This window comes from Vigna radiata, unplaced genomic scaffold (genome assembly GCF_000741045.1).
Source record: "Vigna radiata var. radiata cultivar VC1973A unplaced genomic scaffold, Vradiata_ver6 scaffold_122, whole genome shotgun sequence".
Classification (NCBI taxonomy): domain Eukaryota; kingdom Viridiplantae; phylum Streptophyta; class Magnoliopsida; order Fabales; family Fabaceae; genus Vigna; species Vigna radiata.
Window position 1 is genome coordinate 575,546 of NW_014543108.1, and position 16,467 is coordinate 592,012.

The 16,467-nt window shown below is 37.1% G+C and overlaps 1 protein-coding gene across 2 annotated transcripts in view; it reads right to left on the reverse strand.

Moving 5' to 3' along the window:
- The window catches only part of LOC106753001 (BEACH domain-containing protein C2), a 61,766-nt gene extending 47,468 nt beyond the window's left edge, over nt 1–14,298 (reverse strand). For both annotated transcript variants that reach the window (XM_014634783.2, XM_022777346.1), the window contains exons 1-5: nt 14,020–14,298; nt 10,799–12,882; nt 9,244–10,031; nt 4,507–5,187; nt 3,731–3,865 (exon numbers count right to left, since the gene is read on the reverse strand). In XM_014634783.2, coding sequence (XP_014490269.1) covers nt 3,731–3,865; nt 4,507–5,187; nt 9,244–10,031; nt 10,799–12,824 — 3,630 coding nt within the window. In that variant the 5' untranslated portion in view covers nt 12,825–12,882; nt 14,020–14,298. The remainder of the gene's footprint in view (nt 1–3,730; nt 3,866–4,506; nt 5,188–9,243; nt 10,032–10,798; nt 12,883–14,019) is intronic.
- Between the last annotated feature and the right edge of the window lie 2,169 nt (nt 14,299–16,467).

The following is a 16,467-nucleotide window of genomic DNA, read 5'->3' on the forward strand; positions in this document are numbered from 1 at the left end:
TTCCTTCGCAGTTAGTGTGGTGAGTCAATTCCTTAACTCCCCATGTGAAGACCATTGGGATGCAGTTGTTCGCATACTGAAGTATATTAAAAGATCACCTAGAAAAGGTTTGCTATATGGTCCTAACAACAATACAAAAATCGTTTGTTATTCAGATGTTGATTGGGCTGGTTCCCCTTCTGATAAGAGGTCTACTTCTGGATATTGTGTCTCTATTGGTGGCAACCTGATATCTTGGAAAAGTAAGAAGCAAAGTGTTGTGGCTAGGTCCAGCGCAGAAGCAGAATATAGAGCTATGGCATCAGCTACTTGTGAGCTTGTATGGCTTAAACAATTACTTAGTGAATTGAAATTTGGAGATATCACTCACATGACACTTATATGTGATAATCAAGCTGCTCTTCATATTAGTGCTAACCCTGTCTTCCATGAGAGAACCAAGCACATTGAAGTTGATTGTCATTTTATTAGGGAAAAAATCATATCCGGAGATATCAAGACTGAGTTCGTTAACTCAAGCAACCAGTTGGCAGACATATTCACTAAGTCTTTGTGAGGACCTAGAATTGACTATCTCTGTAACAAGCTTGGAACATATGATTTGTATGCTCCAGCTTGAGGGGGAGTGTTAGAGATATTATATTTAGTTTATATTTACCTTTTATCTTCTAGTTAGTTTGTTATTATTTCTTATTTGTATTTTGGGCTTAGCCCATATTTCTTCTACTATAAATAGAGAACCCTATGTGTATATTCAACACAAGGGAGATCTCCCCTCATCTCTTTCACTATTTCATAGTAAGTATTACCGAGGATTTACCCATTGCATTGAGAAAGGAAAGAAGATCATGTGCTAAATATCCTATTTCTCAATATGTTTGCACTAACAATCTCTCTGATAAGCACAAAAGTTTTGTTGCTACCATTGATGCCATAGAAATTCATACCTCAATCTAGGAGGCCATGAAACTTAAACATTAGAATTAAGCCATGGAAGAAGAGATGAATGCATTAGAAAGAAATTAAACTTGGGAGATTGTTGATAAGCCAAGAGACAATAAGGCAGTAGGGTGTAGATGGATATTCACGATGAAACATAAGGCAAATGGGACAATAGAAAGATATAAAGCTAGATTGGTGGCAAAAGCATATACCCAAAGATGAATACAGTTCAAGTTATTCTTGCTTTGGCTGCTCAGTTTGGATGGGCCTTACACCAGCTGGATGTGAAGAATGCCTTCATAAAAATCTAGAAGAAGTGTACATGGAGATTCCCCCAGGTTTTGAAGTGAAAAATGAAAGAAACAAGGTATGCCTCCTGAAGAAAGCATTGTATGGTCTTAAGCAATCCCCTAGAGCATGATTGGGAAGATTTACAAAAGCAATTGTTTCCTTGGGATACAGATAAAGCCAAGGAGATCATACTCTATTCATAAAGCACTCTTCTACAGGTAAACTCACTTTATTCTTTGTCTATGTGGATGATATGATTATTGCAAGAGATGATGAAACAAAAAAATCGGCGTTGAAAGATAAATTGGCTGCCCAATTTGAAATGAAAGACCTAAATAAACTCAAATATTTTCTTGGAATAAAGGTTGCTTACTCCAAGAAAGGAATTTTCATCTCCCAAAAGAAATATATATTGGATATTCTCAAAAAAACAGGAATCAACAGTTCCTATAGAACAAAATCATAGAATTGGAAGTGAGGAAACTACTCCTGTAGAGAAAGCCCAATATCAAAGATTGGTAGGAAATTTGATCTATCTATCACACACAAGACTAGACATTGCTTATGTAGTTAATGTAGTGAGTCAATTTATGCATGATCCAAGAGAGAGACACATGCAAGCAGTTGACAAAATTCTTTGATACTTGAAGTCAAGTCCAGGAAAGGGGCTATTATTCAAAAAGGAAGACACATTGATTATGAAATTATATACTGATGCTAACTATGTTGGTTCTATTATTGACATAAAATCTACTTCTGGGTATTGTGTGTTCTTGGAGATAGTCTAGTAACATGGAGAAGCAAAAAGCAAAATAGAGTATCTTGTTCTAGTGCAAAAGTTGAATTTCGAGCTCTTACTCAAGGAATGTGTGAAGGAATCTAGATGAAAATCATTTTGGATGATCTTAAAGTCAAGGTGGATAACCCTGTGCAACTACACTGTGATAACAAGTCTGCCATGAGCATAACCCATAATCCAGTATAACATGACAGGACCAAACACATTGAGATTGACAAACATTTCAAAGATAATCTTGATAGAGACTTTGTGATTACAACTCATTCCTACAAAATTTCAAATAGCGGATATTTTTACAAAAGGGCTCCCTCTGAGTAGATTTCAAGATCTTGTAGGCAAGTTGGGAATGATTGACATTCATTTACCAACTTGAGGAAAAGTGTTGTAATTAGAGGAAATGTCTTCTTAATTAAAGAAGATATCTATAAAATCTTCCTAATTAGAGAAAATAGATGCGTAATCTTCTAGATTTTTTTGTTTCCCTATTTCCCTATTTTAAAAGATTAAATTGTTACAAATAGAACAAAGGAGAATGTAATTGATAAGATTGAGAATAATAAAATCATTCTTATTTTCAACTGAAACATTCCTTGGGTGATGGAGAAGTCAGTTCTGCATATGCTTGTTCATTTGTTTAGCAATCAAAGCTGGAAGTTTTATAGGGAAAAAATATTTGGAATAAATTTGTTCACTGTCAAAATCTTACACTAAGTGGAGGCTAATTCACTGTTGATGACTTGTTCAAAAAGTGGGCAAAGGCACTATTATTGTATCAAAATCAACTTGTAAGTTAAGACTTACACTTAACTTATATATTATAGTTTAGTCATATTTTTCAGTATATATGAGATCTCCAAGCTACCTTACGTTGAAAACAAGACATCTCAAGCATGGGAATAAAGAGCGGTCTAATAACGAGTAGCACAATATGTCCAATAAATCTTATTAAGACATTGATACCATCATAGATTGTGGACTTTAAATTTAACATTACCTAACAAAATTGGCTTATAAGATGAATTTACAACCTCCTCCTGGTTATTTACCTTCCAAAGCACTTATCATAGCAAGTGGACTTTTAAGCCTAATCTAATTTCAGAAAACCAACTTACAAAGTGATATTTACATCCAGTTATATACTAGAATTTGGTTATATCTCTGGTGTGAGAACTTCGACAAACTCTAGCCATTCTATTAACAAACTATAATAACTATCCAAACTAAATCCCGACCTCCCAAGAGTTGAACATTAATTAGGGCAGGATTCCAAGAAAAAGAGAGCAATAATTAGAAAGCTAGAGAAAATATGTCACAGACAGAGTTTTCTCTTAACCGAGACCAATTACAATATAAAGCTACAGCTATCTTTCCGGATGATAACAAATCAAACAGTCAATTTCATCATATAGATTTTCACAACCAATCTTGTCTTTTCTTTTATTTTTGCACCAGCCTAGGTCAATAAATGTCAGTGTTCCAGCATTATATTTCGAATCTTAAAGTAGCAGCAAACTTAAGCCCGAATAAAATCTATAAAAGGCCAGAAACTGAAATGCATGAACTAAGCAGTACATTAATGTTCAAGTGAGCTGAACTGAGAATTTCATCATAAAACAATACACATGAAACAGCAAACACCACATAAATCATATAAAACACAACTTATAAACAATAGATGCATGACTGTTAAGCTAATACCTGTAGCGCTCTGCTCTGTAGAGGCCTAGGTGCAAATGGAAGTGAATGCAAAAGCACCAACAAAAGTTGTGAATGCTCAAAGCGATGGCCAGAATCATAGAAATTTAGCCCATCCTCTGAAGAAGAGGCGTTGATCTGAAAAGGAGAGAAAACAAAGAAAAATGAAAACATCAGCAAATGAGGACAGTAACCTGATCACTTAACGACATTATTAAACATAAGTCTCGAATAAGCATTGGGTCATGGTTAACAAGAGGACATTTTACATTAATATTAGCAAATATCATTCTCCCTTCAACTAGTAAGTTTCCTTTACTTAAGAAAAATAGCATGTATTTAAAAAGTCCCCCATCCCCCCGATCAAGTATTGAGAAATTAATTCAACAAACTTGAATGGCCAATGTCATGGTATAACTTTTTACCTTCAAATATTAAGTTTGATTTCTTTATAAATCATTTAAGCCTCCCTAAGTTTAGCTTTTGTTGGTGCTTGGAGGTTTTTTCTCTTGCATGAGTTTTGATTTGATCCCCTCATGCTTTCTGTATCTTTTTGTTTTTCCTTTTTATGGAGTTTTCATGTGGTGGCATGTGATTGGAGTTTTAAGATGCTAACCTAATTGAGTTGTTAAAATCTCATTGTGATGCCTAACATGATTTTATAAAACAAAAGAAGAATAGGCTTATGGTGAATAAATTATGGTAAAGACACTGATACTACTTTTATCAAAAAATCGTAAAATGAAAGGACAATTGCCATATCATGAAGGTAGCCATACCGAGGCGGCCAACAAAGATGTGTAAACATTGTTGGTCATTAGCCTGTTGGGTGCTGCTTCAAATGCCTTTTGTAAAGCAAAAAGTAGAAGAGAGACCTTGTCTTCAAACATAGTACCACCTTTGTCATGGAGTCCCACACCCAAAAGGTTGCTTGTTGTATCAGGACCAGCAGAGGAACCAATTCTCAGATGTCCTGAAGCTACTAATGCACCTAAGAGACCTATGATCCCAACAACAATCCCATCACTTTTATCAACATTGTAAACATTTTTTCTAGCACTGTCTGCACTAATGGATAGGCTTATGCCTCCCAAATTCTTGACAGAAGGAATTTCAGAGGCAAATACAGGAGAAATATGATCTGGGCTACTGCCACTATCAACAGATAGGGAACCGTGGTCATTGTCTTGTAAGATGGCTTCATTTTTCTCTTTCGATCCTTCATCCTCTTGACTTCCCTTTGTCATTTCATTACCACCATCATTCTCAGTTTTGTGAGGTTCAGGATTCGTTGACCATGAATCCAGGACACCATCATCTCCAGCTTTAGCTTCCCTCTGGAGCAGAACAAGAAGAGTTTCTAAACCACCACATGCCAGGAATTCTTCTGCAAATGTGTGAGCTCTAGATGCATTTGGCTGGACAACCAATCTGTAGAAAAGATGCAGCACCCTAGCAACCTGAAATTGAAGAAATAATTAATTAGTACAGTTTTATTAAAATAAAAATAAAAGAATCAAACCAAAGCATTATATTATGTGTAACTGTTAGGTTCCTAGGTAGAGAAACTCAAGAAAACTACTGTAAAACGCCAAAGTCACTGAAAAGATCTGGTATTATTAATTCTAGGCACCCAGAATAGCCAGAATGCCTCCAAGGGACAAAGTTCCCTTCACACAGGATGGCAATGGTCCTGTCAACAATTCTCTAAACATCCAAAAATCCTCCCCCTGCCTACAAAGACTATCCACTATATAAAGAAAGTCTCACTCATCCTAACAACCCAACTAACAACTAAATTTTTAATTTGTTTCCTTCTATCATACACATTATATCCTATCATTACACACCGTTGCAGAACAACCTTGTCCTCAAGGTTGGAACAATGAAGCTTGATCTCATGGCTCGTCTTCATCATTGTGTTATCATAGAAAGGAAACCCATTGGCTACTGCTCGCAAATTCAGGTCTAGAGGCTTGGGTGGTGGTCGACATGAGAGAATTGTTGACTCCTTCTGTTCCATTAATGGTAAGAAGTGCTTCCAACCAAAAGACCTAGAAAACCATTGACTTCTTGCACAGCTCAAAAATGTACCCTCTTTCGAACCCACTAGATGAACAGATCTAGGCTCATTATAGTATGGTTTTGAATTCAAGATTAGACCTTGCATTGAGACCCAAACCTGCAAAACTGTTGAAACACTTGGTTGCCCCTTCTCATTCTCATGGCCAGACCCAATATTGGTAGACTAAGGCAAACTTTGTCCGAACTATATAAATTTGGGTTGAGCCGAAGCCTACCAGAACAGTAGTGGACTTCCGGGGGTACAGTAGGATAGCTACTCGGGAAGAACACATCAACAAGGAATAGGCCATCATGATAAGGTGTTCCCTCTGCCACAATAATTACCGTCCTCAAAAAATCTATTTTTGATTCATAGACTGTGAATCTGACAAATCCTCCTCCAATTACTACCACTCTTCATGGATTCTTTTAGCCAAATTCTGTGAAATCCTCAAAATTTCATCTCTGATTTCATTGGCTCTTGTAGCAATAGCACTTTCGGCAATTGCTCCATTATTTCCAACAAAACTTGATTTAACAGTATAACTAGGGAGTGGCAGAAAACAAAAAACTTTCTTCAACCACATATCATTACTAAATCCAGTTCTAGGAAAATGAAATGAAGATCCAACCAAATTTGAATGATTCACAATGTTACTTCCATGTACTGTCAAACTCTAATGTAAAATTTTCACACTCCTAATTTGTGTTACTGCTGCCAAACTCTCACATAGCATGCTTCTCCTGTTCTCTTCAGCTATCCTTAGTAGAGTTGTTGCCAGATCTTCCCAAGAAAGGTTCTTAGATTTTTGGTGTCAGGTCTTAAACCCCTAGACTACATTTTCTTCCCTGTTTGGGTGTACTTTTGTTGATCCTTTGGTGTTCTGAACTTCAGAAACATTTGTTTCCCAAGCTGTTTGACCTTAGCTGTCAGTCCCATATATGGACAACTCCTCTCCCTTCCTAGTTCCATTATTGTCAATGGCATTGAATTTTCTCCTCCACCTAAAGGTTTCTCTGCTTTCTTGATGTCTTGCAGAAGTTCCTCTTTTCTTCCCTTTCTTGCTTTATAAACAAACTCAATTGGGTCAGTCCCTGACACCAATGTTTTAACCCCAGGCCTCAACAATTCTTCTCCCTCTTCATCTGGTTTACTACTCTATAGACATCTTTCTTCCTTCTTCTCTTCATCATTAGCTAAGTACTCTCCTTCTTCAAAGAATTTCTTGCCTTTCTTGATGTTTTGCAAACTATCTTTCTCAGCCTCCATACATGTTTTTCCCTCTTTCTTTCCTTTCATGACAGATTTCTCACTTCCTTCTAAGTCCCTTCCATCATTAATGAGTTCCAGCAGCACGTCTTTTATTTCTTGGACAATTTCCCTTATTTCTTGCATTCAGTCTTTTTTTTTCTATCATGACTCTTCCTTGTTTACTGGCCCCTTTCTCCAAAGTATGGACTCTTTCTTCCATGCTTCCACCTCTTCTTCTATCCAACAGGTCGGATCAATTTGTTAGGTTCCTAAGTAGAGGAACCCAAGAAAACTACTGTAAAACACCAAAGTCACTGAAAAGATCTTGTATTATTGATTCCAGCCACCCAAAATAGCTAGAATGCCACCAAGGGACAAAGTTCCCTTCACACAGGATGGTAATGATCCTGTCAACAATTCTCTAAACATCCAATAAACCTCCCCGAGCCTACAAAGACTCCCCACTATATAAAGAAAGTCTCGCTCATCCTAACAACCCAACTAACAACTAATTTTTTAATTTGTTTCCTCCTATCATACACATTATATCCTATCAGTAACACTCAAGATTTTACAAACTTCAAAATAACCACTTAACATGAGATCCAGAACATGAAGATTACATGCATTAAATATATTGCAATCTAACACAACATACCACAAAATATAACCTATTAGAGTTAAGCTAGTTAGGTTTTCAACTTGTATGGTGATGCCATAGCATTTTCTCCTTTGATTAAAAAATGGAACTACTATAGATATTCATCTAGCTTGTAATTTCACAACTGTTGTGCCTTATTGTGCCATGAAAAATGCAGCCCAACTCATGCCTTTCACAAGTTTGGTCAGAATTGAAACAGATGAGCACGACCTTATCATCATGAATGCAGAGACTAATATCATGACAAGATCCTATAACCACCATCACCTAGTCAGTGTCATCAACTAGAAGCCAGGGTTTCCATAGAAGTACCACCCATGAATGGATTGCAGTAGTTGAACAAAATGTCATTAGACTTAAATGGCATTGTAAGTTTAGCGTTGCAGATTATGAAAGCCACCTCTCCATGTGGCCATGGCAGAAAAAGCAGAGTATGCACTATTTTTTTGAAGACATATAAATGTTTTGGTTACAGTATTCAAAACACCTTCACAAATTGCTCTGTGGACAAATGACCAATGCACTGCAAGACTGAATGAACTATGCAACCACATCCACCAGCTCCCAGGATTGTGCAGCCTGTCCAGCCCATCTCTAGTCAATGGCCACATCTCCAGCAAACAGCCCATCAATATCTCTCCATGCAGATTGTTGAGACAAAAAAAAAAATTGATACTAGGTGCTTTTCTCCTCTCTTTATAGTACTTTGTGTTTCCTCTTCCCTTGTTCTGAAGTTCAATTCTGATGTAGCCTCTCTAGCCAACTGTGCATTATCTTTATTTGTTATCTTGACTACCAGTTTATGTTCCTTTCTATTTTCTAGAGCCATTATTTCCTCAGTTTCATCTATGATCCCTCTGCACATTTTTCCCTTTACATTGTTAATAGATACATTTTGTTGAATTTTATTTCCTAGAACACGTTTCTAGTATATTGTTTTAGATATATGTTATTAGTTTTTCTTATTTATTACATTCAACAATTTTTGTTGTATACCTTATCTATATGTCTCTGTTAGTGTTATGCCAACATCGCTTGTCATATTATTGGCATGTACCCTAAACGTTGCCAAGTCACAAGGGAACAATGTCACCATGCCACAAGAGTGCTGCATAGAAAAGAGTCTCTGGCTGAAAGGAACTAAATGATAACACCCATTTGTATCGTAAAACAAAAAGAAATGTTCTTTTTATATAATAATATTGGAAGAGATAGATACAAGACATACTCAAACATGAAATACACTACCAAAACCCTGAAATAAGTACCTAACACAAAAAAAAAAAAAAAAAAAAATACTGTGTTCTAAATGATAAAATTTTAATAATAAAAAAATTCAGTTGATAACACCAAACAAGCAATCATCCTTCCAGAAGCTATATAAGAAAGAACCAAAGAGAGGTATAAAGTCAAATTCTATTCTAGCAAATGCATTTATAGCATTGACAGAACCCACATGTCTTTGTCATTGTAGTATCCTGTCTGACAATTTTTATTGCCCGCATAAAAAAGAAAAGCACTTAAGTGTTACTGCTTTACCTGGTTAGGTTGTGGACAGTCAACCATGAATCCAAGTAAACATCGGACATCATTTGAGGCCAATGAAGGAGATGCAGCCACTATTAGAAGTTCAACTACCACCAAGAGCTCATCAACCAAAGCATTGATTTCACCTACTGGACGTGTAGACCCAGTTAGGGAAACAGTATTTAACGAATCAATTTCAGGAACAGTCCAATAACATCTTCTGCAGCCATCAAGAAGCATCTGAATGGCATTAGCATTTCGCATTACCATTGACTCAGTGAAAACCATATCTGCAAGAGATGATAAAAGCTTCTTTTGTATGCCGTAACTACACAAACTCCAAATTTTTAAATCTAACAACAGTGTAGTGAAGAGCTGCACTTTAAGTGCATGGTTGATCTTCTGAGATTGACAAAGGGATACAACAGCAGCAACAAGTTCCTCGTCTTTTACACCATCATGCTTTCTAACATCAAGTGAAGATAGAGTTCGAAGAAGATAATTTAAAATTTTTGATAGAACCTCTGGACCTCTACCACGAGCCAATTCTTCATTGTTCCTTGGATGTTGAATAGCTGTAGATATAATTCTAAATATTGAGGCAGCCAGAGATGTGGTGGCTGAAGACAAAGGTGACCTCCCTTGCTGAGGTTCCAGTGTATTTTCATGGAGATTGCTTATAGTCAAAGGAAGCAAAGATAAGGGACCACCATAGGACAATGCCCATAAAGCATCCACAGGACGCATTCGTGTAGCAACGTGGACTTGCCCAAGAACCTCAGCTGGACGTCGAAGCGTTCCTGAATCATTATAATAAAGGAAGTATAAGACTAGACAACAATACAGAAAATTTTATACACCTTCATTATAAAAGAAATTTTATATTGCAATGACAGTAGATATATCTTAAAAAACCTAGGATGAAAGTTTTAAATATAGAAATGCTTATTACAGATAATTTTCCCTAGGCCAATGCTTTTGTGATCCAACAAAAGACTACACAAAGACAACTATACAAGATAACCTCACGAGACAGCTTAATCACAGATAGAACACTAATAGTATGTCTATTTCTCAATGAATTTCATACCATTTACCCACCCTTTAATTTGGTTAATATTCATTGTAAGACTTTTTATAAAGAATAATAATACAACTTTATATGCGTGGATATGAGCTTAATGCAAGCCCCTAACTGCTCTGTTCTTGATTCCTAAAAGTAAAACCGTTTTTAAATTATATAGTTTTAAAACAAAAGAAAATAAACTTTCAGAAATCAAGAATCAGAAGCCTTGGAATTAGAGTAGAAGCATCCTAGTAATGAGGAAAAAGAAAATTTTTCACTACTACAGATTAGAGAAGAACCACCATTGTGATGATTACAAACACTAACCGAAAATATAGTAATCACTTTTTATTTTTTCATATAAATCCACAAACTAACCTTCGAATGATTATTTACCAGGTACGAGGGCCTTTCTGCATGAAAAATCAATATGCATTTATGCAGTGTTTAAAATTCATTACTCATGTATTATCATAAAAGAATCAATAGAAATTATCAAACCTGAAGCACCAGAGGGTGAAGCATCAGGACAGAAACGCCCACTGAGCAAACTGGGATGATAGAGCAGATGAAGGCAACCTCCTATTTCTGCATCCAAAAGCACGCTTTCCTCTGCCTTGCTCTGCACATAGGCATTTGTTGCTAGCCATGGTAGCCCGGCAGCATTACCAAAAGAAGGAACTATATCCCCACCTCTAGAAGCCATGCATGACATTCTTTCTGGGCCAATTGGTTCCTTGAATATGTAAACAGGACCCATCTCAGCAAACAGCGGACATTGACGGCGACGGCGTTGCAAACCAGCCATAGTAGGAGGAGGGTTAGTTCCTATGCAGCAAAAGGCAAGAGGTTTTGAAATTCGAGGGAACTCAAAAGGACGACTTTCATACAAAGATCCATCTATATACAATCTGACTTCACTTTCTGCTTTCCCAAGAATTCCATGCTTGCCTATATGCTCAAGACCAATGAAGTACCAGCATTGTGGTTTGAAAGCATAGGTAAAATGCAAAGAAGATTTCTTTCCCTTTCCACTTGCAGTTTCAACAACCAAAAATTGAGCATGGAAATAAGCCTCTATACCCTGATTATCACCAGATAAAAAACTGAACAGCCTTGGCATGTGTGCTGTACCTTCACCAGCAAGTGCACTAGCTGCAGCAGCAGCTGACATAGCCGATGATTTACCAGACCTAGCTGCTGCAGCAGCAGCAATTGCAGCAGCAACTGTAGCTGTATTTAATGTGTCTGCAAATGATTCAATGTAGATCCATGTTGCAAAAGCATATCCATTGATAAATGGCCAACGGCTTTCACCCGGACCAAGCAAACCAGAACTTTCACCATCAAACTCAAAGGTGCAAGCTGGTCCCATTGACTCCTTTCCACTTATTGCCTTCTCAAATGCTAGTGTTAATCGCGGAGCCCAAACTGTTGTAAGTGTTTTTGTAATTACTTGAAACCATCTATAAAGATCGCTCACATTGAGAGAATGACCAGCTAAATATTGTATGCAGTGGCACAAAGGAGTTCCATCCCACCTCATTTGACCATTCAAGCCAACATCCACAGTGAAAATTTTTTCTGCTGTTCTCAACAACACTTCTAACAATCCAGCCATTGAGCACATTGCTCTATTTCTAGTACAAGCCCTTAATATCACAAGTAGTCCCCTTACCATCCGTGTCCTTGGTGACATCACATCATCTGTATCACCTGCATAAGGAAGCCAAGGAATAAGTTCACCTGCTACAATGGCAGCCCGGGAATTCAGCATCACACTGGGAGGATTATTATCTTCATCCTCTTCAAAACTTTCCACACCACCCATTGTTGCAAGAAGTGAATCTACAATTAAGAAAGGCACGCTGTCCATTTCTTCCCCACCATCAAAAATTTCTACACCACTTGCGATATTCTTCAACTTGTCCATACCTTCAGGTTTCCCCATAATAGCAGAATCAACTAAATGGAGCAATTCTGGAGAAACATTTGGCTTTGCATGTTTCTGTCTTGGCTTTGGTGGAGAATTAAAAGTAGAATATCCACTAGAATCAAAATTAATTGATGCAGAAAAATGCTTGGATGTATGACCATAATGTCCTTCTGACCCAGGACTATAAGAAAGATTATCTTGATCCATGTCTGCAACTGGGGAAGAATCATTCTCTATTGAGTTTGATCCAAATGATTGTTGAAAATCCTCTGCATTTCCACCATATGGATGTTGTTTATTATCAGAACCAGACGAGCGGTTTGAATCCTCATACTCATTATTCTTATCTTGGTCTTTCAAAGATACTTGCTCAAACTGGTCCTCATCCATTACTGTAGTTACAGAATCAATAACTTGTTCTTGCAAGTTAGCCCTTTCATCTATAAATTCAACCCCAACACTGCTGCTAGAATTTACATTTTGCTGATGAGGACTCCCAATAAATTGTTTTACACCACTATCTACTATTTCATCAGTATCTAATTCATTACCAGATATCTTTACCTCTTTTGTTTCTTCGTTTTCTTCCATCAAAATACTTATGAGTGAGCTAAAAAATACACATTCCAATTATGAAAGCCCAATCCACCTGTAAGTAGCAAGTTTTCAATAACCACAAAACAGCTTAATGGACAGCAAGTTCTATACGAACATTTTGGAAGAACAGACATTATGTCATGCATCAAACAAGAAAACCACAGACCCTATGGAAAGAAACCAATTAAAAGAAAATAGAAAATGCTTCTATGATGGTCAATACTCAGATCCACATTCTCGGCACTCACTTTTTGAACGCATTCAGCAATTTCAAACGATCAAGTTAAGATCAGCCCGCTTGGATTATATCTTGGTGAATCAACTTAAAACACATCTAAATCTCAGCAGCTGATCTTTATCCAACAGTTATAAAAGCACAAAATGCATGATTACACACAAAAATGACTGCACCGAATCTGGATCCTCTATGACTAATATTATATTTCATATGCATAAAATTGAACCTAAACGAAGTAAAAAAGGTGATTCAGTTGCACACTATTTATTGATCTGGTTAACTAAAAGCATGTAAATGGTTGACAATGACAGTTCGTCCACGATTTCAGTACAAAAGGTCCTGCGAAGCAACTAAAAGTAAGCTAGACAATCTTTAGTTTGACCAAGCACACAAGAAACCATTATAAAACTTCACATTACAATAGTCTACCGTACACACTAAGAGGAAATTCATTAGCTTCCTCGGTCAACTCAAACAACTAGTTCATTTGCTTAGATTTGAGTTGAGAACAAATTTCCAATTACTAAATGAAGTAAAGTGTGCACAAGTCGAAGCTCAAAAACACTGACACTGAAACACGCTCCAGCGTTTAGTTAAGTTAACCATTTGAAATCAATTCAATCCAACAAGAACGCAACAACAGTAAGTAAAAACAACCACACGTTCATCCAAAGCTAAAAGTCGTCGCTTAGCCACAAACGCAAAAAACAAGTCTTGGATCTTACTCGAACACAAACTCAAGCAATCGAATCGACTCTGATCGCCTCGCATTGCGAAGGCGGATCGAGAAACAGCAGATCTCTCCGCTGCATCCCGCGCATTCGCGCAGGATTCGATCGAAGCTTGAAAAGTCAATGAAAGAAAATGCACGGATCGCAAAGAAACCCACATTGCTGCTTCAGATACACATAAAGCCAAGAAGAAGAAAATATAGGTCATAGTCTGGCTTACCTTCTATAGTATTCCGGCGCGGAGTATCGTTCGGTCCGATCGCCGGTTCCGATCGAGGATTCGACGGAAATGAAAGTGTGGAGAGAAAAAGTGGAAAGGGAGTGAATTGGAGATGGAGGAGAATAAGGCGAATTGGGCGCGAAAGAGAAAGAGAAGAGAAGAGAAGAGAAGAGAAGAGAAAGAAGGAGGTTGGTGCTGCTTGTGTTGGTTGTTGCAGCTCGTTCGTTCGTGTATTCTGGAAATTTCAACCTGCAACCTCCCAAATGAAACGACAAAGTTTTTCTTAAGCGATTTTTGAACCTTAAGAAAAAAACAGTGATTTTTAATATTTAAAATTAGTAAATTTGAAAATTATTAATTTAATCCAAACAAAGGTATAAACTAAACGAATTGACTTTTGTTTCTGTAAAAAGTTAGAAAGATTTTCATTACTAAGCTAATATTTATTAAAAAAAAAACATATTATAGATCTCAATTTTTAATTTTTAATGAGCTCTATAAATTTTAAAATTATCAAAAACATATTTTTCGTTTTTAAAGAAGTCACAATTTTAATTTTTAACCAGCACAATTATACAAATTTTAAAATTAATAATAATAATAATAACTATTCCTATATATAAAAATATTTTCTCTTTCTGTATGTTAGGATATTTATTCTATTTATCATGATTATATTGTGTCTAGGGTTACTNTAATTATNATNATTATATTNTGTCTAGNTTACTCTAATTATCATAATTATATTGTGTCTAGGTTACTCTAATTATCATGATTATATTGTATCAATTTATTATTATAAATAGAAGATTATGAGAGGGATCANTTGTATCAATTTATTATTATAAATAGAAGATTATGAGAGGGATCAATCAAGCCCTCTAGAATTATTTTACAGTTTAATTCTCAAGTTGGTATCAGAGCTATGGTTAAAGCCTATCCTAGCGAGTTCTAAGTGGACATTTCTCTTTCTATTCCACCCGTTGTCGGCCCAGTATTGGACCACCCAATTTCTACTATCACGCACGAGATGTCTATACCTCGGCGTGAAGGGGGTGTGTTGGAAGTCCCACATCGACTAGAGATAAGGCCAAATTATAATATATAAGTGAGGTGCAAACCTCACCTTACAAGCCGGTTTTGTAGGGTTGAGTTAGGCCTAAAAACTCACTTATAATTCAATTTGGTCAAGTAATCAAAATATTAAGAAGTGAAAATGCAAAAGAGTATTTCTCATCCCCCTTTTCTGCCATCTTGAGTTCCCATGGTATCTTACATCAGTCTACTTGTCCTCATACACCACAGCAAAATGGTATAGCAGAACGAAAAAATAGACACTTGGTTGAAACTNCTCGTACCCTTTTGCTTGGTGCCCATATTCCTGTCTATCACTGGGGAGATGTCATCTTAACTGCATGTTATCTTATTAATAGGATGCCCTCCTCCTCTCTTGATAATAAAGTCCCTTTCTCCATTTTGTTTCCTAATGATCCTNTCTTTCATACATCTCCCCGAGTGTTTGGTTGTGTATGTTTTGTTCATGACATGTCTCCAGGTCTAGACAAACTCTNNNCTNGNNCTCTCAAATGTGTCTTCTTAGGCTATTCCCGACTTCAAAAAGGATATCGGTGTTACTCTCCTGAAACTAAGAAGTATTATATGTCTGCTAATGTCATTTTCTTTGAACAAACTCCTTACTTCTCTCCATCTGTTCAAGATGTTTATATCCTCCAACAAGTCCTTCCTATTCCGATGGCTGAGTCAAATAGCTCTACTGTCTCTGTCATTCCAAGTGTTGATCACCATCCTNCTGCACCCGGTTCTCCACATACTGAGATCATCTCACACAGGGCCCCACTGGATAGTCCACCTCCCCAAGACAATGGTGAANCTCCTGCTTCAGATTCTTCTCCCTCGTCACCTCCTCCCACGCCTCCTGGTGCAAATGATTCAGCATGGCCGATTGCCCTCAGAAAAGGTACTCGTTCCACTCGAAACTCACATCCCATTTATAACTTTCTTAGCTATCATCGATTGTCGCCCTCCTATTTTTCTCTTTTATCCTCAGTGTCCTCTGTTGTTATACCCAAGAATGTCAAAGAAGCACTTGATCATCCTGGATGGCGACAAGCTGTGATTGTGGAAATGCAAGCTCTTGACCACAGTAATACTTGGGAGCTGGTGCCCCTTTCCCCGGGCAAAAAGGCAGTTGGTTGCCGATGGGTGTATGCAGTTAAAGTCGACCCTAATGGTGAAATTGATCGGCTCAAAGCTCGGCTTGTTGCAAAAGGTTACACTTAAGTTTATGGTCTTGATTATTGTGACACTTTCTCTCCTGTCGCCAAAATGACTACTATTCGCCTCTTCTTTGCCATGGCAGCCATTCATCACTGGCCACTTCATCAATTGGATATCAAGAATGCCTTCCTACATGGTGATCTTGAGGAA